Raw genomic sequence first — 27,752 nt, 5'->3', positions numbered from 1 at the left:
ACTCTAAATAAATAAATAAATAAATAAGAATCCTGCCTGGAACCCTGGGAAGCTGCTGCCAGTCAGTGTCGACAATACTGGGCTAAACAGACCAACGCCCTCACTCACTATAAGGCAGCTTCCTATGTCCCTATTTAAGTCAGAAAACTTCCACACTTTGAAAAGTTGACTGCTCTCTTTTCCCTCCTTACTGAAATATCTAATTCCACTGGCCATTTCCGACAGAGCTGAGTTGGATCTAAGGAGTGCTGTGTAGGCAGAAGAACGTTTCCCACACTGGAAATCCCTGCCCAGCCACTCATTGGTGGAGGTGGGGAGGGAGAGAACAAGAGAAGGGATATTTGGGGGGGGAGACACCAAGAGAAATTGGGATGTGTGGGGAGGGAGGGGGGGAGGTTGAGAAGGAAGAAGCCTGACTGAGGTTTCTAAGAAGTTATTTGGTTCTCGCACATCATGGCTGAGACTACAGTGCTGCTGCACAGAAAAGTTACCCAGACGAAGAGCTTTATCACACCAGCGTTACACTGTGCAATCACTGCAAATTACTTACTTACTTTCTTTATTGCGATCTATAGATCCATAAAAAGAAAACAACCAAACAACAAACAACCAAACACAAGAATCAGACATGAAATCATACAATTAGAGCTATTATCAACTTTAGTCTAATACACAAAGAGCTCTAATCTTGGCCGCCACTGTAAGAAATTTAGCAACAGCCAAAGTTACACTTGAAGACTTATCTTCCAACAGAAACTTAACATGAAATTTGCCTGAAGTTCTGGACAGTTTGCTCAACAATGGGGTAATCATAAGATGGCGGGCCTGATTATAAAAGCTACAGGACAGAAGGATATGCTCCATCGTCTCCACTTCCGTATTCCTACAGGGGCACCATCGTTCCTGACAAGGGATACCAGCATATCTGCCCTGAAGTAATTCAATAGAATAAACATTGCATCTGGCCTTGGAGAAGGCAATACGATATTTAGCGACCGACAAGTTCTTTAGATAGTCAGCCAGCTGAAGGGGCCCAACGTAATGAACGTGCAATGCACTGGGAGAGAAAGAGACATGAGAGCGAGCACGTAAGTCGCAGAAGGCTATATCCCACAGTCTTTGTTTGATAGCTTTAAGAGCAAAATTCAAGCCCAGATTAAGGAGGGAAGAGGAGAGACCTATTGAAGCCGCCTTCCTGGCAAGAAGCTTGGACCAGCTGTTCACGTAGTTGTCCTGAGCCAGACAGGGAAGCAGACCTGAGCCCCTCCCAAAAAGACTAACTTCCATCCAAAATTTTAAGGCAGACCACCAAGCCCTAAGCGAAAGAGAGCTTTCCCCGGTTTCCAACAAAAGTACCGAATTAGGGACACACTTTGGGAGTTGAAGAAGGGTCCTCAAAAACCTTGTCTGCAGCCTATCTATCTCAGATGTTAATCCCCCTATCCAGATATTGGAGGCATATAAAAGCTGGGCTGCAGACTTGGCATTAAACACTTTGATGGCAGACGGTATAAACATTCCCCCTTTAGTAAAGAAAAAGCGTGTTATTACAGCCGAACTGACTGAAGCTTTATTAAGGGTGGCCGATCTATGGGCACTCCAGGACAGGGTATGATGGAATAGCAGCCCCAGGTAAGAGAAAATTTTCACCTGTTCCAGGATATGCCCATCAAGGGACCACCGACGTTGAGAAAATCTATTTTCAAAGACCATGACTTTAGATTTCTCAAAATTAATTTTCAGATTGTTGGTCAAACAAAAGTTGGAGAATTTCATTAAAAGATGTTTCAAACCAGGTCTAGAGCGGGAGAGAATAACAGCATCGTCTGCGTAAAGTAAAATAGGAATTTTCCTTGCGCCAAGTTTGGGCAAGTGTCCTTCATGGTCAGACAGGGCCTCCTCAATATCATTTATGTATAGGTTAAATAGTGTAGGTGCGAGGATACAGCCCTGTCTTACTCCTCTAGACATAGGAATTTCATTTGAAAGCTGTCCCTGTGTGCCACATCTAACTTGCATCCTGCTGTCGCTGTATAGAACCATTATAAAATTAAGAAGTCTTTTGTCCACCAGGATTTTATCTAATTTCTCCCATAGTTTAGTTCTAGGGATGGAGTCGAAAGCGGACTTCAGATCCATGAAGGCGACAAACAGTTTGCTACGTAGAAACTTAAGATGTTTCTCGGCTAAGTGAAAAAGAATCAGACCATGATCAGAAGTGGAGTGATTCTTTCTAAAGGCAGCTTGGGCCTCCGTGACAACATTATTGGCCTCGAGGATGTCAGTTAGTCTATTAGATAGAAATCGAGCATAGAGCTTGCCTATTATTGAGAGGAGGCTGATAGGTCTAAAATTCCCAGGATCCTTTGGATGTCCCTTTTTGTATATCGGAACCACAATTGCGTGTCTCCAACTGTCAGGGATTTTGCCAGATTGATTTATAACGGTAAAAAGAGCGGCTAACAAAGGGGCCCACCAATCCTGATTGATTTTAATAAATTCAGCAGAGATAAAATCTATGCCGGGTGCCTTACCCCCTTTAAGTTGTTGGATTAATTCAATCACTTCCTCCTTAGAGACTGAATTCCAGGGGGGGAGGGAAGAGAAAGTGACATCCTGCATATCAACCTGAGCTGATTGTATAGTGTCTGGGTCGGTAAAAATGGCTCTGAAATGATCCTCCCAGACCTGAGCTGGAATTGTACAACTGGGTGCTTGGCAGTTGGATCGTAAGGCGCCCGACACAATCTGCCAAAACATTTTTGAATCATTATTCAAGGAGGCATTTAGCAGCAGGGACCAGGAGTTTCGTTCAGCTTGGCGTCTTTTTTGGGCTATGAGGGACTTATATTGCTTTTTTAGCTGAAAATAGGTCGAAGGGAGATAAATGTAGCCCGATTTTCTGTAGGTTATATAAGACTCCCTTAACTCATTTTTCTTCAGGTAACATTCTCTATCAAACCAAGTAGGGCCCTTATAGATCGTAGGGGCAGTATTGTCTGGGGCTGACCTGCCTGCATGAGTTAAAGCATCTTGGAAGGAGTCGATTAAATCATCATATGCTTTTATAGAGGATGCAGCCGATTCCTTCCACAAAATTGCTGATCTTAATCGAATTATTGAATCGGAGTTTAATCTTTCCTCTAGAAGACTGCTTAATTTATCAGACCATTTTACCCTTATTCTGTGTGGGCACTCAAACAGGATATCAGTTAAATGGGTATGGGGTAGTCTTAAATTATGAGTTGGGGCACATAAAGTAAGGGTTAAAGGCTGGTGATCGCTACAGGTTCTGGTACCTATATAAAAATGATAAACTAACTGGAAGGCATTTCTAGACGCCAGCCCATAATCTATTGTGCTTGAACCAAATAAATTTGAGAAGGTAAATTCACCTGAGCCTTCCCAAAGGTCCACCCCATTTAAAATAATTAAATCTAGACTGAGCTGAAGTTGAGCCAGGCAAAAGCCAGCATAATTCAGAAACTGATCTTTTGAGTTTCTGTGTGGAAAATTTCGATTTTCCCTAAGTTCACTCAGGATAGGGTATCTTGCTTCTAGATCGTTGTTATTGGAGCCAATCCTGGCATTAAAGTCACCCAGAATATATAAATATGCATCAGGGAACCTAATAATTTGAGTGGATAAATAGCTCTCTACTTTATGCCAGAGTTTCTTGATCTGCTCATTGGATTTAGCAGGAGGGATATAAACATTCACAAAAATAAAGTGACTAGCATTAATTTCCAAGCAAATTCCAAACACCAGTTGTTCACAGTTTTCTAATTCAGTGACCTTAGCTATCAGTGAAGAGGACACCAGAATGGCAAGGCCACCCCTTGGACGGCCTTTCTTATTTACCCGGTGAGCATTCAAAGAGTAGGAGGAAAATCCATTAACAACAACAGTGTCCATGGCCCAAGTTTCCTGAAGCAAGATCACATCAAAGCAAGAGATATATTAACAGAAGCAGCTATCCCAACGTTTGTTTGCCCAGCCTGCAATATTCCAGGATATGATCCTGAGGTAGGAATCACCCTGGGGCCACTGGCATCAATCCAGTGGGGTAATCCCAACCAATGATCCATCCATGTCCCTCTGAATGCAGCCGTTCCTTTTTGCTGTCATGTGGTTCGATGGAAGCTGTGGGTCGGAATCGATGATACTGGGCAATATTAACTCTGATGTCGGCCCTACTTGATTAGCATTAGGCAGCCCTCCAGACAGCTGTGGCAGTTGGCAGGATGGGATGGATGACGTCTTGCTCCCCACCGATGTATGCAGCACTCCTGGATAGAGGCACGACGTCGGACGAACATTGTCAACTTTCACAGGAGTGTCTTGGCCAAAAGTTATCAGATCTTGCAAGGTAGAGATGGTATGTTGCCCTTCGACCAAGGGCTGAGCACAAAAGAAATCCACCTCCACCCCCGAATGAAGTGAATCAGGAGACAGTTCCTGTTCCAAGATAAGGGAGTCGGAGGGCCTGCTCGGAGATTGCTGAATGCTTTGAGGCTGGTCTTCACACAGTAGGCAGGAGGATGGTATAAAGCTTTTGTGTGGTAAATCTACTTCTTCAGTCACCGCAGTTGAAAAAGCCATGGATTTGCTGCTACTCAGTTTGGGGGCATTACACTGCAGCTGGAGGATAGAATTAGAGCGGCTTTTGATGGATATTAATGGTTTAACCTGGAGATCTTTAAAAAGCCGTGATGGGTAGATCCCCACAGTGTGCAGAAATTTTTTTTCCTTCATTAGTAAATTTGGGGTGGTAGGTTTAGTAAACTTCAATAGGTACCTCTTATAAACAGGTGAAGAGAAAAGTAGTTCCACAGCCAACAAATATGATGGCTGAATATTTAGCAGCCATTTGAGGTTTAAGTTAGCACTTTGAACCGATGCCCAGAATGGGTGTTGTCCTCCATGGGGATCTATAACCATCGAGCAGGGCTGAAGAACTAGGCCACCATTTTTTCGCTCTATTATTCCAATATCTGGTCCACTATTGGGGGTTGTAGATAAACAGCCTCCATTATTGGAGTGAGGTTCGAAGACCAGATCTAAGCGGGGAGGGCGGGGTGGAGGTTGAGCCTGGATGCCTTGGCAGAGAAGCTTTTCTGGGAGCCACGTCAACAGTTTATTTAAAGAGCTAAGCACAGTTTCTAAGTTAGAACTAATCGATTGGAGTGTCCTCGCTGTTAGAAAGCATTGCTCAGCCAGTAATTCAAAGGAAGAAGCTTCACTTTGGGAGTTTTCCGTGGATTTGCCAGTTGGCTGGTTTGTTTGAGAAACGCCAGCGTCCCCTAAGATAGACTCACCGGTAACTTCGCCTCCCTCGGCCAGAGGAGCATATCTGTTAGACAACGTGATTTCATCTCTCGGAGAAGCAGCAGAGACGGCATGAGGAGGCTGACGAGCAATAAAACTGTCGAGCCTGCACTGTTTAGCACGAGGCACGTTACTTGCATTTTGTGGAGGTGATAAAACTCGTTTCCTTCCCATGGTCAGTCAAATGACCAAGAGGTAAGCAAGCTAAAAAAGTCCACCCTACTAAAAAGTTTAAAACCCCTTTCAGGGAGTGGCAACTTATACTCAAAAGCTGCCAAGTGTTAATTAAATTCTTGGTAAAAAGCAGTTTGCAGTTCAAGGAAGGAGGCAGCACATCAAGAGCTGCAAGACTGCAAGCTGGAAATCCAGAGGCAGTAAGAGCAATTAAAAACAAGTGAAAGAGTAAAACAATAAAACAATAAAACTGCTTAAAATAGGTCAATAAAACAGTAAAACAGTAAAACTTCTAAACTAAATTCTATTGAGTCGCGGAGACTCACACAGCACTGCAGCCTCCAACGCCATTTTCCCGGAAGTCGCTCACTGCAAATTGGGTGCAAAGGACTCCGAAGTTTTCCAGCTAATAATCTGCTTTTATTGTGAAGTCCTCCCCTGCGTCCTGCTTTAATTGCGCTTCAAAGGCAAAAGCCTCGCCGTATTTTGATACTAGTTTTTTCCGAGGCCGTATTTTGATAACTAGTTTCCGAGCATATCATCCCAGCGACCACTGGGACGCAGGAGCAGGATTTGAGAAAAATTAAACAAAGGCTTACATCTGCGTAAGCTTTAAAGATAGAAACATCAAGATCGGCACAGTAACAGATTTTAAGGAGCGCTTTAAGCATACCAAATTTGAATTGGATTGGGTCATCCGTTGATTTCTTAATGATTTTTTTTTACATTTTCCCCCTTAAACCATTTCCTGGTATGCAAAGGATCTAGCAACGTGGTAGCAACAACAGCAACAGCTTTGCACTGTTGGGTATAATTCGAGGGAAACAGGTAGGTGGGGTGAAGCTCCAAGCGCCCCCCCAGCCCCACATCAACAAAAGCAGCAGTTAAGTCTTTGGGGGACAAGGGCAGAGTTCGGACGACGTGCTAATCAAGGGGGGGGCGCGCGTAATAGCAACAGAATGGGAAACAATGGTTAATTAGCGCGTCGTCTGAACTCAGATGAGGAGCCACATCTGAAGGCATAAAAGTCAGATCAGACTCACCTTTTGAGGGGGGAGGTGGCAGGACGCTCATAATTTAGGGACGCCCCCACCCCCGCCGCCTTGCTTCTTTATATTTAGCTCCAGATCCCAAACTGGCTTTGGGGAGGGGAGGGGAGGGGAGACACTCCAGAACAATACGAAACCGGAGTCAGTACATTGGGGGGGGGGGGGAGAGACGGACCGGAAAGGAGACTGGGGGAGGGGGGCTCTCTGCCTCCCCTTCTTGCGTCTCAAATAAACGCATTGCAAAGAGGCTGGTGGTAAATTCGGCGCTCCCCCCCCTCCCCAGAACAGTTTACACTCCCGCGGAGGGGCTCACCGGAGCGGGGGGGGCCCACCACCCCCAGGAGCGACACGGACAAGCAGCGCTCCATGGCCGTCCCGACGCGCGAGGAGCATCCTTGGCTCCGGACTCCCACGAGTCCCCCTGACTGGCCGTGTGGGGGAGAACGCTCCACCCTCTCCGCCGAGGAAGCCTCAGGATTGGCCGAGGGGGGAGTATTCGACCACTCAAAAAAATCGGGCTCAGTGTCCTGCGGTGGTTGCTGGGCAGACGGCGCATTGCAAGTGGGCGGATCGCTGGAAAGGGAAAGAGAAAGGGCGTTACTAGGCGAGGCTCTAGCGCGCGTTACCTTCCGCAGTCACGTCGAGGCTTCCAGATGACGTTCACGAGGATCCGCCGTTATCCCGCGGTGAAGCCTCTTTCTCCCGACTTTAAAAAAGTGAGTTTTAGGACGCCTTTTCCTGCTGTCCCGCGGTAATTCGGAGTACGTGTGGGAGGATGTGAGGTCACTGCGGTCCGCACTGGGCAGGAAAAGGCGTGCTAAGGGGGAGTGGTCAGCGGCTTCGGTCAAGCCGCCTCCGCCATTTGCGCGCAGTCCGGCAGCTGGGGCAGCGCGGCGGAGCGGCTTTTTTTTTTTATTTCCCCAGTGACAGTTTGCGCAGGAACGGAGGACCGGAAAAGTGGCTGGTGACTCCTTGCGGTGGGCAGCTACCGTGGCCGCATAATGGCGGTGCTGTACGCTGCCTGTTAGTGTGGGTACCAGGCTGGCAGAGGGCAGAGCTGTTTGTGGGCTGCTGCCATGGCTACGGCCAGATGTGGGTTGGCTCCTTGGGATGGGGCAGAGGGCACAGAGGCGATCATCGCCGCCGACACCTCAGAGGCATGATGGGAGATGTAGGCACAGAGTGGCCATGCAGACGATTGACCTCGGGTCATATGACACCCGCCACGACCCCCATCAGGAAGTGAGCGCATCAATGTTGACCCTCAACAGCACCAGCAGCACTTCGGCTGGCACTGGCACTGCCGCCGCTGCCGCCGCCAGGGCCGGCGGCGGCATCGCTGACGGCTGCGCAAGTTTGCGGTCTTTCGGACGTGCGCAAACCGTGCAGCGAGCGAAAAAAAAAGCCGCGGCAATCAGGCCGGTGTGGCTGCGCAACCGTTCTCGCGGCGGCAGCAGCACAACCGGCGCAAACTTCCGCCACAAATCGAAGGCAGGTGTGGATGATGAGGCGTCACGGCTGAACGGGAAAAGCCGCTTTCACCGCTCCTCAACGACGGAACACCCGGTACGTCTAGCAACGCCCATTGTCTCCCCGCTCTGCGCCTTTTCAGGCCTCGGATGGCGGGAGGGCAAAGGCCGGAGGGGGGGCCGGGGAGGCGAGTCTCTGGAAGAAGACCGGGGAAGGAGGCTCGGCCTTGGCCCGGGGACTCCCGCTGTTCCATGGTCAAAGTCCGGCTGTGGGCGCAGCGCCTGCCTGGCACACGGGGCGGCGTCGAATTAAAAGTTAGACAATAGCTGAAGTCAACTTCCTTTACGCCACCGGGGCAAATCCGCCCTGTCTTTACTCGGGCAGCAGAAAACAACAACAGCATAATAGATCAGCAGAATGTCGCTGTTTTTTTCACTTTCGCAATGCCAAATCGACCTCGCAATGGATTATTTATTCTAAGCTGTAGAAGAAACGGTTCCTTTATGGCCTGACTTCCCATTACCCCCTTTCCAGCCTCCTAACTTCTGTGGGGAGCAGCATGTGCAGAGTGCAAAGAGGAGAGGGGAGCAATAACTTGTCTTCCTCTCAGGAGGCCCTGTTTAGACCCACCAAAAGCCTCCCAGAAAGGGAAATGAGGCTGGGGGTCCCCTAAACCTGCAGTCCCTGGGATGAGGGGGAGAAATGGGCACTTTGCAATGTCAGCAAGCCCACAGGCTTCGCAGCACATTTCATTACAGTGTGCACCCAGGGACGTCCCCCCCTCCCTGTCCAGGTGATCATTTATTGAATACTCAGCCATAAAGGACATTATTTTTATTCATTTTTTTATTAAACACTGTAGGCATTCATGCCCTACTCAGAGTGCGTTCGGCTTGCCTGACTGCAGATGGGGCAGGAATGAGGAGTCGATTCTCAAGTCCCAGCATGGGTGAGGCTTTGTGGTGACACTGGCCAGCTTACAGGGTGACCTGGTGTGCATCACTGAGACCTGGGGGGGGGGGTGAACTGGGGGGGGGTTACTCTCACCCAGCTCTGCCCTCATCCAATAAAGCTGGCCCAGACGGCGCTCTGAATGCCTCTACTAGTGGAACTGCGTTAAGTGTGGTGTCCAACTCAAGACGAATCTAAGCGACTTTATCTACAAAGTGCTGTGCACCCCGTTTTTAGAGATGTTTATATGGGGGGAAAGTGCGTCTTAGAATCGAAGAAATAAATACATATATATTTAAAAAACGGGGTGGGGTGGTGAGGAGAGGAACAGAGCAGCTGGCTCTCCTCCCTCTGGCTGCCCCCTTCCTCTCCTTCCCCCCCCCCCAGCCCTGGCGATTTTTTATTTTTAATCTGTAGATGTGAAGCTTTGCATCTAAAGATATTTTTTTAAAGGGGGGAGGAACGAGGCAGCCAGAGCGAGCTCAGAGGGAGGAGAGTCAGCAGCCCCGTTCCTCCCACTCTCCTTGGCTTTGCCAGCCGTGGCAGCAGCAACTCCGAATTGCTCCTTCCCCTGCAGTCTGCGCCCCGAGGCCGTCCAGGGTCCTTGGATTACCATCCATTATGGCTACACAGGGCTATTCAGCACGCACCATCATAGTGTAGCAGGTGCTACACAGAAACACGCGCACCAAAATGACCACCACCTACCCCGGCTGTTCACCAAATCTACTTTTATATCGAAGTCTTCAGGATAGAAGGAATTCAGCCTAAAGGCACAATATTTGACTAACATTTGGAGTGGGGGAGGGCGGGAGATCCCTTCATCCAAGCACGTAACCCAGGGAACAAGAGTGACTAGGGGCGCTCAGAGGAATCTGGGGGAATGGAAATTTGGGGGGGTCTGTTCCCCCTTTGCAGCCCCACCCCACCCCCGGCAGGCCTGAAAGAGACCCATCTACCGCCACCTCCCGTCCCCATTTTCAACTTGCATTTAGCAGCCCGATGCCAAGCTGGCTTTCCGGGACTACGAAAACCTCTGGGCAGGATCTACACTACTGTTTTAAACCGGTTTATAACAGTAGTAACAACAGTTGGGGCCCAGGACACACTCCTTATAAAGTTTTCAAACCGTTTTCAAAGTGTCATCTCCTGCTTGGTGTAGATCTGATCAGACGAAACATTATGACATTTTCAGCGCGTTGTGACACAAGCAGGCGCAGTGGGCGCTCAGCGGGGGCGGAAGCGGATCGGAAAACGGAGTGAGTCCAGATTCCGTTATTGGTGGGGGGGGGGGAACCTGCACAAACATTACATGGACAGCCAAGGGACACCCCTTCGCGGTCTCTCCCCCCACCCCACCCCGACCCCTCCTGGCTTGCAAATCCTGGCCGCCCCCGGAGAGACTCACCCAAGCAGCCCTGCAGCAGGAAGGCAGCCCCCACCCCCACGAGGAAGGCAGACCACATTTTGGTCTCAATCCCGATGTCTCACACGCGTCTCTTTCTCGTGTTTATTGACGACCTGAAACCTCCTCGCACTTCTCTCCTCGCTGCCGAACTGCTTACTGCGGAGGAGTGCGTAGCTCACGCCCAGAAGAACCGGAGCACGAGCTCGGATTGGCCGAGGGGAAAATATTCGACCAATGGGAAATAAATATTTTGATTTCGAGCATGGTTGCTGGGTAGATCGAGAGCCGCAAGCTGTGAGCGCTGGAAAGGGAAAGAGAAAGTTTTCTCACTTAGGGCCTTTCGGGAATCTCCTTCGCAGGGTCCGTGTTTGGGGAAGGGGGGGAATTCTTGAATACATGGCAGAGGCTGGAGGGCTCAATGGGCATCGCGACGGAGGAGGGTAAAGGGTTTTCCGTCTGCAAAGCTAATGACGATCCAGAGCCTGGCATACGGATGGCGTTAATTTGGCCCAAAAAGGGGGGAATCATAGAATAGCAGAGTTGGAAGGGGCCTATGAGGCCATCGAGTCCAACCCCCTGCTCAATGCAGGAATCCACCCTAAAGCATCCCTGACAGATGCTTGTCCAGCTGCCTCTTGAAGGCCTCTAGCGTGGGAGAGCCCACAACCTCCGTAGGTAACTAGGGAGGTTGCAGATAAATCAATCAACAGATTATCAATCTTTATTTTTCATTTTCAGCAATACCCAATCTCTCTAGTAATGGATTGTCGTTGTGAAACAGTAGTATACTATATTCAATTCTTGTTCTTTAAAATATTTGTATTGCATTTTATATTTTGACTGTTTTTAAATGGCATTTTAGGTTGTTCTTTTTTAATTTGTTTGGGTGGATTACAACATTAGTTATCGGGCAGATTAGAAATGTACTACATAAATAATACAATAAATAGTAGTAATAGTCACTTTTCCTTTTTTTTCTTTTTCTTTTTTTCTGGTCCTTTATTTTAAGTTGAACAATTTTAATTTGCTTTTTTAAATTTTTCTTTTTGCTGTTTGTTCACAGCCCTGGAATCTTTTTTAGATATTGAGCGGTATAGAAATATTATAGATAAATAATAGTAATAGTTTCAAGTAGCATGTTAATGGCTTGTATGGTTTTCTTTGACCACTCTTCTAGACTTCTGACATTTGCAGTGAGCATGCACAGAGTGGAAAAGGTTTGCATACCTCTCATGGGCCATGGGTTATACTGACTAAAAGACCCCCAAGTCATGGGGGTATAATGCTCTCTCCCACTGCCAGGGGTCCCCTAAAACTGCAGTCTAGGGGTGGGAGATTGATTGACATTTGGCAATGTTAGCAAGCTGTGCTGCACCCCAAAAGTTGGGAAACTTCAGCCCCAGCTGTCTGGGTGTCTGAGGAAAGCCCCCGGGGCAAAGGCCGAATGCTTTGCTTCTAGTTTTTGGCCCAGATCCCACAGTTAGGCTCACAGGAGGAAGTTTGAAACGCAAGCCAAGCATGAGACAGATAGAAGCTATTAGTTGCCTTTTCCGAGAAACCAGGTAAGAGAGAAATAGCAGGCCCCGCCAGTCTCAGGTATGGGGACGTCTTTTAATCCATGGGCCCCTTGATGTCCTTCGGTAAAATCATAGGAGTTATATGGGGGCGCATGAAACTGCCTTATCCAGGTTCAGGCCATTGGGCTTCACGGCTGTCCACTCTCACTGCCAATGGCCCTCGGGCAGGGACTTTTCCTGGTCCAGCGGTCTGCAGTCTTTTAACTGTCTGGACATGCTGGGGCTCAAACCTGAGACCTTCTGCATGCAAAGTATGTGCTTAACCATTGAGCGATGATGGCTCTTACCCCGGGTGGGTGCGTCATTTGTTCCTGATCTGAACACAGGAAAACTGCTTTGTCATTTCTTAAGGGAAAGCCAAAGTTATCTCTGGGATGGATTGTGACCTTGAGACATATTTATTATTTTTATTATATATAAAAATAGAATCATAGAATTGTGGAATTGGAACACCATAAAGATCATCTAGTCCAACCCTCTGTGATGTGCAGGAAAACCATCCCATGAGAGGTGGCTGTCCAGACTCTTCTTAAAACCTCCAGAGATGGAGAACCCACAACCTCCATAGGTGGACTGTTCCACTGTTGTACAGATCTTACTGTCCAGCAGAAGTTTTTCCTTATATTTATTCAGAATCTAGGTAGCTGTAACTTATGCCCATTATTTTGGGCCCTAATTTCTGTGGCCATGGAAAATAGCTCTTGACCATCTTGACCAGTACGACGATGGAATCAGTGACCTAGGGAGGTTGTGGGCTCTCCCACACTAGAGGCCTTCAAGAGGCAGCTTGCAACCATCTGTCAGGGATGCTTTAGGGTGGATTCCTGCATTGCGCAGGGGGTTGGACTCGATGGCCTTGTAGGCCCCTTCCAACTCTGCTATTCTATGATTCTATGATCTTCCCTGTGGCACCCTTTTATGAACACTGCTAACATATCTACTTCAGTCTTCTTTTCTCCAGACTGAACGTCCCAAGTTCCTTCAGCCTGTCCTCAAGTCCCTGTATCATCTTTGTTGAACTTCTCTGAGCCTGTTCTAACCTGTTAATGTCCTTCTGGAAATGTGGTCCCCAGAATCATACACAATACTCCAGGTGTGGTCTCACTAGTACTGAATAGAGAGGAAAAGGACTAAAAAAAATCTATCAATTTACTCATTCGTCTGCTGCAGAAGCAAACTCTTCCCTACCTGAATTTAGACCAAATTAAGAAGTTTTCCCTTGCATTGAAGCTATGCTCAACCTCTGACGTTGAGGATTCACCATGGCAGCCTTCCCCAACCTAGTAGTGCCCTCCAGATGTTGCAGACTACAACACCCATCATGCTGGCTGGGGCGGATGGAAGTTGTAGTCCGAAACATCTGGAGGGCGCCAGTCTGCCCCAGGGAACAGAGTGCCATAGGGTAAATAGGGTGTGCGTGCTTCTCTTCAGGCTGCCACAATAGACTCTTAAGAGGAAGCTAGGAAGGTTAGGTCAGGAGGGCCCTCTCAGTGGGCTGTAGAGGTAATAATGAGACATGTTGTGGGGCATAAAACTGTTGAAAGCAGTGGCAAGTAGTGCTGTTAGAACTGTTGGAAGCATTCAGTCCTCTCTAGGATGCAAAATTCCAGGCTGAAACAGTTAATAGCTGTTTATTATTAGCCCCCAGGTGGTTGGACTCGATGGCCTTGTAGGCCCCTTCCAACTCTGCTATTCTATGATTCTATGATCTTCCCCATGCCTGGACTAACGTATTGACAATGGCATAAGCTTTCACGTTGTGCTTCTCACCTCCTGTGCTGGAATGTTTCCCAACAGCCTTTGGCTTGGATGCCACGCCGTGCCCTATTTTGCCCCAGTATACAACGATAATCCCTCTGTTCTCTTATCACGATGAGGAGGGACAGAGTGCAATCACAAATAAATAAGCAAGTAATATTCATTTCACTTTAGGCTTTTCAGTGAGTAGTAGGGTGACCCTACGGAAAAGGAGGACAGGGCTCCTGTATCTTTAACAGCTGTATAGAAAAGGGAATTTCAACCGGTGTCATTTGTATGCATGCAGCACCTGGTGAAATTCACTCTTCATCACAACAGTTAAAGCTGCAGGAACCCTGCCATCTTTTGTATCTGGTCACTAGAGGACTTTTTAGTTATTATTATGTATTTTAACATCGTGTTTTTCTTCAGGTTAGTCTAATTATTTCTTTGGGGGTAAGTTTGGCAATTACAATGTATTTACCCTACCCTGTGCCTGCTTACCCTACCCTGTGCCTGTTTGCATTCTCTTCCCCTCCTTATTGTTTTACTATGATTTTATTAGATTGTAAGCCTATGCGGCAGAGTCTTGCTATTTACTGTTTTACTCTGTACAGCACCATGTACATTGATGGTGCTATATAAATAAATAAATAAATAAATAAATAATAATAATAATAATAATAATAATAATAATAAATTGTATAAAAGCTTGTTTAATGACTCATGCTGCGATAGAGAATCAGATTATTATGCTTTAGAGCCAGGATTTCATAAGGAAGTTTTATAAGTAGGGTGACCATATGAAAAGGAGGACAGGGCTCCTCTATCTTTAACAGTTGCATAGAAAAGAGAATTTCAGCAGGTGTCTTTTGTATGTATGGGGAACCTGGGGAAATTCCCTCTTCATCACCACAGTTAAAGCTGCAGGAGCTATACTAGAGTGACCAGATTTAAAAGAGGGCAGGGCACCTGCAGCTTTAACTGTTGTGACGAAGAGGGAATTTCACCAGGTTCTCATATATACAAATGACACCAGCTGAAATTCCCTTTTCAATACAACTGTTAAAGATACAGGAGCCCTGTCCTCCTTTTCTTATGGTCACCCTATTTATAAGTAGTATCTGCTTGGCCTTCAGGTCTTTGCAACATGGGCAGGGGAGTTGCCTCTCATTAGAATTTATGTTGTGTTTGTAGCTCCGGAAGAAGGATTTTAGCAACCCTGCCCTGTCTGAATTCAGCACTAAGCCCACACTCCACACACACTCATCCCAAAAGTGTTACCATGATCTAGACAAGGAGCGGGCAACTTGTGGCCCTCCAAATAATTTGGGCCTACAGCACCCATCTGCCATAGCTAGCACACAGCCAATGATGAGGGATCATGGGAGTTGTAGGCCAAACCATCTAGAGCAGCCTTCCTCAACCTGGGGCGCCTTCCTCAACCTGGGGCGCTCCAGATGTGTCGGACTGCATCTCCCAGAATGCCCCAGCCAGCTGGCTGGGGCATTCTGGGAGATGCAGTCCGACACATCTGGAGCGCCCCAGGTTGAGGAAGGCTGATCTAGAGGGTGACACATTGCCCACCACTGCCCTAGGGAACAAGGTCCCACAGTTTTAGGGCAAACGGGGAGTGTGTGTGCCTTTCTGCAGACCCCCACAGCAGACTCCTCTTTAGAGGAAAGAGGATTCGATCGACCAGGGCCTCTCAATGGCTTGCGGGAGAGCGAGTTGTGTCTACATTGTGAGGCTTAAACTAGTATTGGAGGCAGTGCAAAGTGTTGCTGTCAGAACTGCAACAGATATTCAGTCATTTCTGGGATTTGCATACCCAGCCTGAGACTTTTAATAATCTTTAAAGCGCATGACACCATGTTTCTGCAGTGCCACCAGACAGATAGCCGCTCAGGGCAGCTGCTTCCTGGTAAACGCTGCCATTTTGTTTCTATCTCTTCTGCACACCCGACCTGCACAAAATGGCTTCGGTGGAGCTGCCTTCCCGTCCCCGCTTCCTCCACTGCAGAGCAGAGCTTTGTTATGGGTGAAGCCAGCCAGCAAAGGCAGAAACCGAAAGTCACAGTGGTGCAGCAGCAATACAACTTGGCAGTGAATCTGTACAGAATACTCCATCAGCGAAACGGCGCGGGTTTTTTCCCTCTCCCCCCATTGCAGGACCCAGTAACCCAATGGGGAAGTTACAAAAGGCAAACTGGGCATCTTAACATTTATTTCTGCGCCGTAGGAAGAAATAGCAAACTGAGCCTGTGCAAATGCACATTTCATCCAAACTTTCGCAAGTCCATCAGGCAGAGAGATGCTATTATTTCTCCACGGGACAAAGGCCTTGTTTAAGACACCTTAAACCATGGCTTTAACCACAGTGAATAAGGCTTTCTGCCTTATTCACCGTGGTTTAAGGTGTCTTCTGAAGAGGGCCAAAGTCTTGTTGCTACAAAGCCCTTTCTCTAAAAGGCAGCCAGGACTCCTGGGTTCTCCTGAATGAACTCCTAACAGGACCCGGGACTCCTGGATTCCATGTTTGGGTTTCTCGCTGTCTTTGGAATGCAAAGCATCTCCACTCTAGCTCTCACAGGTAGGTTTTTCCACCTCTCATTAAGACTAGACCCAACTTCGTCACCATTTGTACCGGCTGAAACAACAGAGTGTTGTAGCACCTTAAAGATGAGCCCATTAATTATGGCATAATGAATTCTTGCATTATGGTTGTTAGTATGTACTCTAGATTTATCTTTCTGCAAGCTGATGGATCCCTAGCTTGAAATTCCTTCCACTCTACCCCCAGGTCCCACAGCAGGTGACAAGTTATCCGTGTCTTATTGCAGTCTCACAACAACCCTATAAAGTAGGCTAGGCTCAGAGATAGTGGTCAATGGCCACTGTGTGAACAACTAGACTCAGTGGGGATTTATCTCGAAATTTCTCACACTTGTGCCCCATACTTTAACCCCACCACCACTCCTGTGCCTTGGAATTCCCCAGAAGGCCGGATCTAACAGTCGGATTCACTGTTGGATGGTTTCCCAGTGGCCCTTGTCCTGTACTGTGCCATACTGTATCCTCCCTGCTCCCAAACATGCCCATATTCTCTGAGTCAAGTTGGGAAGTCCCTGGGTGGTTCCCACAGTGGAGCCAGGATTGCCTTGGCTCTTTTAGAAAAACAAAACAAATCAATGTTCTGATACTGTTTTTGTATAGAAGCTAAATGGTCTAGGGGGTGCAATGAAAAGTCTTTAGTTACAGGCCTGTCCAAGGTGGATCCGCCTGCAATTTCTCTCTCTCTCTCTCTCTCTGCTCTAATTCAGCCAGCCCTCTTTGGATTTCGTAACTGTCCCTGTTTGTAACTTCTTAGTTAAGGCACAAAGCTATGCATGTTTATACTAGGGTGACCATATGAAAAGGAGGACAGGGCTCCTGTATCTTTAACAGTTCTATTGAAAAGGAAATTTCTGCAGGTGTCATTTGTATATATGGGGAACCTGGTGAAATGTCCTCTTCATCATAGCAGTTAAAGCTGCAGGTGCCCTGCCCCCAATTAAATCTGGTCACTCTAGTATAGCTCCTGCAGCTTTAACTGCTGTGATGAAGAGGGAATTTCACCAGGTTCCCCATGTATACAAATGACACCTGTTGAAATCCCCTTTTCTGTGCAGCTGTTAAAGATACAGGAGCCTTGTCCACCTTTTCATAGGGTCACCCTAGTTTATACAGGGGGGGGAGGCCTACATGGCTGAGGCATGCTGGGAGATGTAGGACTTTCTTCTGTCTAAACATGCATAGGTTTGTGCCTTTATTTAAGATATTTATAAACCAGCGTTAGGGTGACCATATGGAAAGGAGGACAGGGGTCCTGTATCTTTAACACTTGTACAGAAAAGGGAATGTCAGCAGGTGTCATTTGTATGCATGCAGCACCTGGTGAAATTCCCTCTTCATCACAACAGTGAAAGCTGCAGGAGCCCTGCCTAGCGTGACCAGATACAAAAGAGGGCAAGGCTCCTGCAGCTTTATCTTCAATACAACTGATAAAGAAACAGGAGCCCTGTCCTCCTTTCCATATGGTCATCGTAAACAGTTGTCATCAAAGGATATTCATAGAATCATAGAATAGTAGAGTTGGAAGGGGCCTATAAGGCCATTGAGTCCAAATCCCTGCTCTATGCAGGAATCTACCCTAAAGCATCCCTGACAGATGGTTGTCCAGCTGCCTCTTGAAGGCCTCTAGTATGGGAGAGCCCACAACCTCCCTAGGTAACTGGTTCCATTGTCGTACTGCTCTAACAGTCAGGAAGTTTTTCCTGATGTCCAGCCGGAATCTGGCTTCCTGTAACTTGAGTCCATTATTCCGTGTCCTGCACTCTAGGAGGATCGAGAAGAGATCCTGGCCCTCCGCTGTGTATTTAAAAGGTATTTAAATTTATTTTAAGTGTTTGTAGAGTGCTATCATGTCTCCCCTCAGTCTTCTCTTCCCCAGGTTAACAATGACCAGTTCTTTTAGTCTCTCTTCAATGTGGTTCAATCATCATCATAATCATCATCATCATCATCATAAGTGGATAGACTAACATAGAAATTTCAAATTATATTTAAACATTTCAGCTTCCACCCTCATCAGTAGATGTTTGGAATGCTCCTGGGAGTCATGGAAATTCCTACATAGAGTTTTAAAATGCTCACACGCCAAAAAAAAGTAACCCGTCTTCCCCCGCTGCTTTTGTGATGTTCTGCTGCTCCCTGCCGGCTGCTTCCTGCCCCAGCAAAGACAGAAATCAGGTGGTTTCCGAGAAATCATAAAAGGGACTGTTTGAGCGAGTCACAGGGCGTGAGAAAGCATAAACAAACACACCATAGTCCCGCTCATGGGCTTCTAACTTTCATGCCATATATTTAAAATCCACACAAATGGATATGAGACTATGGAAATGTAATTTCAAAAGAGGCAGTTAAATATTCAATATATTGGGAGATTGGGGGTTGGATAGGGTGACCCTATGAAAAGGAGGACAGGGCTCCTGTATCTTTAACAGTTGCATAGAAAAGGGAATTTCAGCAGGTGTCATTTGTATAGATGGAGAACCTGGTGAAATTCCCTCTTCATCACCGCAGTTAAAGGTGCAGGAGCTCTACTAGAGTGACCAGATTTAAAAGAGGGCAGGGCACCTGCAGCTTTAACTTGTGTGCTGAAGAGGACATTTTACCAGGTTCTTCATCTATACAAATGACACCTGCTGAAATTCCCTTTTCAGTACAACTGTTATGGTCACCCTAGGGTTGGAGAAGAGAGGGATAATGGGACAGGTATGTCCATCTTTTGGTTGGGTAAACTACAGGTGATACATTGTCATGGAAACTGCCCTTTCAACTCAAAACTTTGGAAATATTGAACAGGGGCATATTTTCCCCCCCCCTTCACACACACACACACACACACACACACACACTTCCAGTTAAGGATTTTGTAATCTAGGTGTGTGTGTGTGAGTGAGTGAGTGAGTGAGTGAAAGGACACAAAAAGGCAAATGCAGTTTTGAATAAGACTGAGACGTGGTTTGCACATAATGACAAGCCACTGCAGGGGGCTTGTTGTCAAGACGCAAGACGCCATTTTAAAAATGCAAGCTGTGGCAGGGGCACACAGTGGCTTGTTCTTACATGTGAACCCAACTGTTGTGTTTCTCAGAAAGCTCCTGCTTTCGATGGGAGGCAAATGACGAGGCCTGCTGGGTAATCCACAAAGCTTTTATTAAGCAGCAAACATCTCTTCTACCTGAAGGGCGTCGAATCTCTTGGAAACTTCCCCCTAGGCAAAACTATGCAAACTAAGCGAGACAAATTGTCCGACCAAGGAGAACAGGAAGCCCCTTCCCAAACGCCCATTAACTTCAGAGAGTCTGGTGCGGAGGCAGGTTCTGGCGCATTCCTAGTCGGACTGACTTTCTCACACCTTCCTTCCGCTCTGTGCGTTTTAGCTTCCGGTGGACCCTAGCATCAGCTAGCTTGTCAGGGCGCTCTCCTCCAGAAGAAAGCTCTCTTCGCACTGCGTGTGTAGGATTTGGCCATGAGGAAATAAGCTGTGGAGAGGGCTGACACTCAGCTGGGGAATCGCCCATGAGAGCTTCCTCCCCCAATGGTACAGGCTGGCTGGTGTCTGGTGCCGCCTCCTCCTCTAGGTCCGAATCTGAGTCTGATTGATTACTTGAAACACCTTCTCCCAAAACAGGGGCAGTAGGGTTAGACATGACACCAGCCAGGGTGGGTTGCTGGAATGGCTAACAAACCACCCAGAACTGATGGCCTGTTTAGGGTTGTGGGAGGTTTGTTAACCATCCCAACAACCTACCCTGGCAGGGTTCACACGTAACAAACAGCCACGGCTTGCATTATAATAACGTCAGCCCATTCCACAATGACAAGCCCTGTGGAGAAATTAACCTTAGTTCCTGAGCAACACACAGAGAGCTAAATTTCGGACTCTGTAAGCTCACAGTGTTTGGGGGTTCTGGCTGATTCCCTAGAGAACTGATGTAGGAGCAGTACTCCTGCCTTTTGGAGTATTTAAGTCAGGGGTGTAGGACCATGTCGGCCATCTTGGGTTCCCTAGATACCACCCCCAGCCCCTGCTCCCCAGCCCAACCACTGATCATTTGGTAGTTTCCAGCTTTTGTGAAGCCACTGTCACCCTGAGTGGGAAATGCCGGTTGTGGTGGCTGTTCCATAAAATGAAGGCACTCTAAATATGCTCAGAGGCACTCTTGGCTGCACCTCATCTCCCCAGCTGTTTTTTGTCCCCCAACCCCCATTGGTTCCAGGGCTGAGTTTTAAGAGCAATTTTCTGCCTTCAGGTGAGCACAGAGTTGTCTGGGTCTTTCTGGGCCCTTTGTTTATTCCAGTGGTGGATTTAGAACAGCTTTCCCCAACCCTGGTGCCTTGAAAATCTGTTGGTGATGCCGTCTGGGGATGATGGGAATTGTACTCCAACACATTCCAAGGTGCTGGTGTTAACCTATAAAGCCTTACACAGCTCGGGGTCGCAATACCTGACAAAACAACTCCCCTAACCTAAATATACCTGGACACTACAATCAAGATCTGGTACCCCCTCCAAGTGCCATTGATGAGGGAAGATTGGAGGGTTTCAAGGGAGAGGGCCTTTTCAGTGGTGGCCCCCAACTGTGGAATGTGCTTCCCACTCAGGCCCACCTAACGCCAAGACTGTCAACTTTCTGGTGCCAGTTTAAGACTGCCCTCTACTCCCAGGTATTTAATGGCATAAGATGGGGCATTTATGCCAGCCAACGAAACAGGTTTGCATTCTATTGAAACTGTTTTTAGCTGTCTGCATTGTTTCAAATTGTGTTTATTTGTATTTTTATACTGTATTTTATCTGATGAATTGTTGAAAACTATAATAATAATAATAATAATAATAATAATAATAATAATAATAATAATAATAATAATGATGATGATGAGGGCATCAGGTTGGGGAAGGCAGAGCCATCTGTGCAACTGGACACATGTAGCAACCTGCTTCAATTGAAATGAATGAGGAAGCCTTTGTGGATCGGGTTATAGAATCTCAAAATAGTAGAGTTGGAAGGGGCCTCTAAGGCCATCAAGTCCAACCCCCTGCTCAATTTAACCCCCTTAAAGCATCCCTGACAGATGGCTGTAAACACCAGCATCACCCAAGAGACTAAACTGGTTTCTTTTGTGGTGGGAATTCCTTTGGCCATCTTTCCATTTCACCAGATTTTCACCTATTAAAGCCCCCAGCCTCAGAGGGTGGAGGTTATGTTAGGAAGGCTGAAAGGCTGCAAAACCTTGCCTGGGGAATGTCCCGGGCAAAGGCCGGACGCTTTGCCAGCAGAATCATTGGCACACATCCCATTGTCAGTCGCACAGAAAGTTTGAAACTTGAGCCAAGCGTGAGGCAGACAGAAATAGCAAGCTGGCAGAGCAGCTACTTGGCTGGAATGAGAATAGGGCAACGGGAGTTGTTTAAGTCCTGCTTGCCTCATCTACGAAGCGTTTTAGCAGATGGGTCTATACATGTCTAGCTTGGCCCATTTCTCTCTCTCTCTCTCAAGCAGACACACGCAAATATATCTTCTTCCATCCAAAGAAAGATGTGGTTTTGATGGTGCAACAGTGCCCTCTGGCGCCCAGTGAGGGAGCGGCGGCTTCTTCATTCTCACCTGATTTCCCAGAAGAGGCAGCCTCGAACACAGACCCTGAACCTGCCATTGAAAAACCCGGAAGTGTTTTCCTCGCCTGAACTCCTCTGCAGCTGTAGCCAACACATTTCCATAGCAACAACTGGAGCACTACCTTACCCAACCTGATATTGAGGGCAGGCAGGCAAAAAAAAAAAATCATCCGGTGCAGCTTTTCTCAGCCTGAAGATGAATTGGTGGAGAAGCTGCACCTGTTGGATTTCTACCTGAGGTGAAGTTCTTAAACACACAGGACTCCTGTGTGTGAGTGTATTATGGATATTATGGATATGACAACTGTAAGCAGCAGGTATTTTATTTATATGAGTCGTAGACAGTGACAACATACTTATATTCAAAAACTGATAACTCTTCTGCCTTATTATCACAACCCAGAAAATGCAAAGAGAGAGAGAGAGAGAAAACTCAGTTGTCCTCCTCCAAAATGCATTCCCATCTAGGGTGACCCTATGAAAAGGAGGACTGGGCTCCTGTATTTTTAACAGTTGCATAGAAAAGGGAATTTCAGCAGGTGTCATTTGCATATATGGGGAACCTGGGGGAATTCCCTCTTCATCACAACTGTTAAAGCTGCAGGAGCCCTGCCCTCTTGACCAGATACAAAAGAGGGCAGGGCACCTGCAGCTTTAACTGTTGTGATGAAGAGGGAATTTCACCAGGTTCTCCATATATACAAATGACACCTGATGAAATTCCCTTTTCTATGCAACTGTTACAGGATATAGGAGCCCTGTCCTCCTTTTCATAGGGTCACCCTAAATAAACCTTTCTACCATCTTCTTGGGGTAGAAGCCGTCAGCCCGGCAGACAAGGGTCTCCATGCTGTCGTTATCCACCCTAAATGTCACCTTCACCTGCGAAAACGGCAACATCCATGTTAATGCAGAGCCTCTCCAGGGCCTGGCAGGATGCAGGCTTTATTTTCAGACCAGGAAAACACCCCACGTGCCCCAGAGATTCCATATCCCCTGCCCACCTGATCCCCAGGAGATTAAACAAAATTCCAAGCAAGGGAATCTCCCCAGCTTCCTTCAGCAATGGATGAAGACTTAATAGGTGCCAGGACTTCAGAGTCCTAATCTTCACCCAGTCGGTATCCCTGGAAGCCGAAATCCCTTCCTTATAACATGTCAACTAAGATTTCTTTTATCAGGTAAAAGTCCTAGAATTATTCTTTCCAATGCAGACTCTGTCTTAGGGCCACTGCAAATCACATCCCGCCAAACTCTAAGCAGTAAATTCCATCTGGCCACCAACCTCATTCTGTCCCATATCCTGAACAATATTCCTGGTCATTTAGGGTGACCCTATGAAAAGGAGGACAGGGCTCCTGTATCTTTAACAGTTGTATTGAAAAGGAAATTTCAGCAGGTGCCTTTTGTATATATGGAGAACCTGGTGAAATTCCCTCTTCATCACCACAGTTAAAGCTGCAGGTGCCCTGCCCTCTTTGAAATCTGGTCACAGTATACCTGCAATATAGCTCCTGCAGCTTTAGCTGTTGTGATGAAGAGGAAATTTCACCAGGTGTGACATGCATACAAATGACCCCTGCTGAAATTCCCTTTTCTATGCAACTGTTAAAGATACAGGAGCCCTGTCCTCCTTTTCATATGGTCACCCTATCTAAAAGGATGAGGGAATAATAAACTAGGGTGACCATATGAAAAGGAGGACCGGGCTCCTGTATCTTTAATAGTTGTATTGAAAAGGGAATTTCATCAGGTGTCATTTGTATATATGGGGAACCTGGGGAAATTTCCTCTTCATCGCAACAGTTAAAGCTGCAGGAGCCCTGCCCTCTTTTAAATCTGGTCTCTGTAGTATAGCTTCTGCACCTTTAACTGTTGTGATGAAGAGGGAATTTCACCAGGTTCTCCATATATACAAATGGCACCTAATGAAATTCCAGTTTCTATGCAACTGCTAAAGATACAGGAGCCCTGTCCCCCTTTTCATAGGGTCAGCCTATGGTCATTAGATGGCATTGATTCCCATAATGCAACCAGGAACCTAACCCCAAATCCTTTGTGTTTTTCAGCTCTCTCTGTGCCACCCCCAATCTTCCTCCGCCTCACCCACCCACCACTCAGGCTCTGTAGTCTGTAAACAGTGGAACTCCAGTGAAACACCAAATATTTCTATCTCCACATATTTTATTTATTTATTTATTATATTACTGCCCAATAGCCGAAGCCTGAGAGTTCCAAGATGGCTAGCAGAAAGAGGTAAAAGGCAAGGCCTCAGCAGCCCAGAGCACAGGCCACAAGGTCCCAAGGCCACACAGTAGACAAGGAGCAGGCCGAAGCCTCTGGTTCAGCCTAGGGCTCCTTTGAGGTCCAGTCTTTTCAGGTGGAGTCTCTCCCAAGGGCTCAGGGGTGGTGGTGTCCACCACCTCCACTTCCAAGGCAGAGTCTTTGTCCTCCACAGGGGATGCCCTCATAGCAGTCATCCCTGAGGGGCCGGGATCCTCCTGGTCTCCCGGCACATCCTGGGCATTGCTGGTGGCGGATACTTCCTGGTCTTCCAGCTCCTACTCCAAGGTTTCTTCCAGTGGGGGCACGACACCGTGGAATTTGTAAGTCCTCAAAATTCTTGATTAAAACTTAATACCGGCATATTATCTTCTTACTTCAGTGATTTCTTCATGAAAATTGTAGCTTAGGAGGGCATAGAAGTTTCTGAGAAAGATGTGGAAGACCAGTAACTCTTTGTTTTAGATAGCCATTCACAAGGTAGCCCTATTATGCATGTTCATTCTGGAGTCTTCCCACGTGCAAAAGCTTCTCGGGAAAATATTTCCCCCCAATCCCCACACCTCATTCTCTCTGGCACAAGTCTTCCGAAAAGATGCCTGCTGCAATTTTGCCACGCGTCTCATAAAAGCAAAATATGCTTCTTTCTCCTTCAGAGCTGATTTTTTTTAATCCTTCGTAGGCCCCTTCATGTAGTGTTGATTAATTGAATTAAGCTCATAACATGTCAATTAAGAGTTCTTTTATCAGGTAAAAGTCCTAGAATTATTCTTTTCAACGCAGACTCTGGCCGTAGCTAGACCTAACGTTTATCCCAGGATTGTCCTGGGGTCAAACCTGTTCATCTAAGTGCCACACAGGGCATCCAGCGCTCAGGCAGGGATGAACCCGGGATGATCCAGGGATAAACCTTAGGTCTAGCTATGGCCTCTGTCTTAGGGGCCACTGCAAATCACATCCAGCCAAACTTTGCAAATCACATCCAGCCAAACTCTAAGCAGCAAATCACATCCAGCCAAACTCTTTGCAGTCAGAGAAGTTCTGTGACAGCTAATGGAGCACACTGAAGGACAGAGAAGAATCCGGAACACGGAGGGATCCACTCTTCTTCTCCCTCCTTCCATCAGAGTCCAGCTGCAGAAAGAGAGAGAGAGAGAGAGAAACATAAAGGGAAAGTCTGTTTGGGGTGACACCAAGATAATGTCAGCACCTCCCCCCAAGGTGGAAGAGCAGAGGGGGCAGCCCCAGAGGAGGGAGCTGGCAAGGAATCCATGGGATGGGGGGGCGGGGAGACTCCCTAAATCACAGGAGTGCTGTCGGCAGCTTGTGTATCTTTGCTGAGGTCGAGGTGGGGGGAAGCCCTTCTTTCCTTCCCAGAAGAGGAGACGCACACCCTCCCAAGCCAAATAACTTTGCCACCAGAACCGTGCACGCTGCCTGACAGGGCACCCACCGGATCCAGACCCTCCTTCGGAGTTAGGGGAGTGCTAGGGTTTCAAAACATACACAAGGGAAACTGCCTTCTCCATCCAGAGGCTCCAGGCCTTGAGGGTCAGGACGTTCGTTTGCTGCCCCCCCCCGCCGCCACCCCCCGGCCCCATTTGCACTGTGGACACACTTTCGGCTGTGTTTTAAAGGTGCCTGCGGCATCCCAGGGAAGCAAACGCTGGTAGGTGTCTCAGCCACAGACTGGCTGTTTCATCAATGCCACCACCTCCACCTCCTCCTCGTCCTGGTGGGGAGGCCAGTGGTCCTCTCAGCGACGAAGAAGACAGGCTGCTTCGGAGGCGGGAGGCTTCCTTTCCCAGCACCAAGAGAAAGTGAGCGACCAGGGGAAGGAGGCCGGCGCTTCCTTCCTCTCCATCTTCTTTTCCTGGTCCCTCTTTGGCCCCTCACTGCTCCCTCTGCCCCCTCCTCCTGCAGCTGGGAAAGGAGACGCCCTGCAGCTGAGGGCCTGGGAAGGGCTGGGGCAGAGGGCTGCGTTGGCTGCAGGACCAGACACACTGCATGGCACGTCTCTCATGAATGAACACCTGTCCTCTCATAGAATCATAGAATAGCAGAGTTGGAAGGGGCCCACAAGGCCATCAAGACCAACCCCCTGCTCAGTGCAGGAATCCACCCTAAAGCATCCCCGAAAGATGCTTGTCCAGCTGCCTCTTGAAGGCCTCTAGTGTGGGAGAGCCCACAACCTCCCTAGGTCACTGGTTCCATTGTCGTACTGCTCTAACAGTCAGGAAGTTTTTCCTGATGTCCAGCCAGAATCTGGATTCCTGTCACTTGAGCCCGTTATTCCGTGTCCTGCACTCTGGGAGGATTGAGAAGAGATCCAGGCCCTCCTCTGTGTGACAACCTTTTAAGTATTTGAAGAGTGCTCTCATGTCTCCCTTCAGTCTCCTCTACTCCAGGCTAAACGTGCCCAGTTCTTTCAGTCGCTCTACAAACAAGCTCTTTGTGTGTTATGACGGAAAACGTAAAGGTCAAACTCACTAAGTTCAGACCAAAGTTCTGCTGGCAAAGCATCCGGCCAGGGGCTGATGTTTTCCAACCTTAGAATCATAGATTGGAAGGGGCCTACAAGGCCATCGAGCCCAACCCCCTGCTCAATGCAGGAATCCACCCTAAAGCACACCTGACAGATGGTTGTCCAGCTGCCTCTTGAAGGCCTCGAGTGTGGGAGAGCCCACAACCTCCCTAGGTCACTGGTTCCATTGTCGTACTGCTCTAACATTCAGGAAGTTTTTCCTGATGTCCAGCCGGAATCCTGCTTCCTTTAACTTGAGCCCGTTATTCCGCGTCCTGCACTCTGGGAGGATCAAGAAGAGATCCTGGCCCTCCTCTGTGTGACAACCTTTCAAGTCTTCGAAGAATGCTCTCATGTCTCCCCTCAATCTTCTCCGTAGCCCCAATGCCTCCCCACTGAATAGAGGGGCTTCCTCAGACACAGCAGCTGGGTATTATTGAGCTCTCCCTCTCGAGGTCTGGGCCTCTTTGCAACCCCGCCCCCCACCAATGACCCCCTTCATCTACCACTCACCTCCTTCGGGGCCGCTAGATGGCCCGGTTGCTCCCTGCAGAGAGAAGGAACACGGCGTCAGCCTCTCCCTGAGCAGAACTCGTGACTGACAATTTGGGGAGGGGAATTTTCCCTTTTCTTTTTTCAGGGGGCTTCAAGAACCCCTGGGAGGAAGCCAAGCTGTGCAACCGGAAACGTCTCCTCCTGCTGCCTTCATGGCATCTTGCAGTGGTTTTGTGCTTCTGATTGCAGAGCCCAGCTGCTCTCTAGCTCAAACGTGCCACATGGGAGCCGGACCCAGGGCCGGTACCAGACTATTTTGCGCCCTAGGCAAGGTGAGCTACTTGAACCCCCCCCCCCCCAATTGCACGGAAGTCCAAACGTGTGCGCCGAGTGGAGAGCTGGGACTGGCTCACTTCGATTTGGGACTGAGCCGTCTGGAATTCACCAGGACTTACTTCCGTGTGAACGCAACCCGCTATGCAGCCTGGCGTCCCGACCCCTCCGCACGTTTACTCGGGGGAATCAGGCT

At 47.9% G+C, this 27,752-nt stretch overlaps 1 protein-coding gene across 4 annotated transcripts in view; it reads right to left on the bottom strand.

The window, feature by feature from the left end:
- Positions 1 to 27,752, bottom strand: part of LOC134396417 (H-2 class I histocompatibility antigen, Q9 alpha chain-like) — an 81,398-nt gene that overhangs the window by 41,543 nt on the left and 12,103 nt on the right. Inside the window, exons 8-9 of one of the 4 annotated variants that reach the window (XM_063122912.1) lie at positions 27,242 to 27,275; positions 24,088 to 25,338 (exon numbers count right to left, since the gene is read on the bottom strand). The exons of 2 other annotated variants lie outside the window; for them this stretch is intronic. In XM_063122912.1, the coding sequence (XP_062978982.1) occupies positions 25,255 to 25,338; positions 27,242 to 27,275 (118 nt within the window). In that variant the 3' untranslated portion in view covers positions 24,088 to 25,254. Of the gene's footprint in view, positions 1 to 24,087; positions 25,339 to 27,241; positions 27,276 to 27,752 lie in introns of those variants that run through there. One more of the 4 variants, XM_063122915.1, reaches the window with a different exon arrangement.

The sequence above is a fragment of the Elgaria multicarinata genome, chromosome 3 (assembly GCF_023053635.1).
Source record: "Elgaria multicarinata webbii isolate HBS135686 ecotype San Diego chromosome 3, rElgMul1.1.pri, whole genome shotgun sequence".
In the NCBI taxonomy this organism is placed as follows: Eukaryota; Metazoa; Chordata; class Lepidosauria; order Squamata; family Anguidae; genus Elgaria; species Elgaria multicarinata.
Note: the sequence above shows the minus strand (reverse complement) of the source record. Positions and strands in the feature narration are given on the sequence as shown.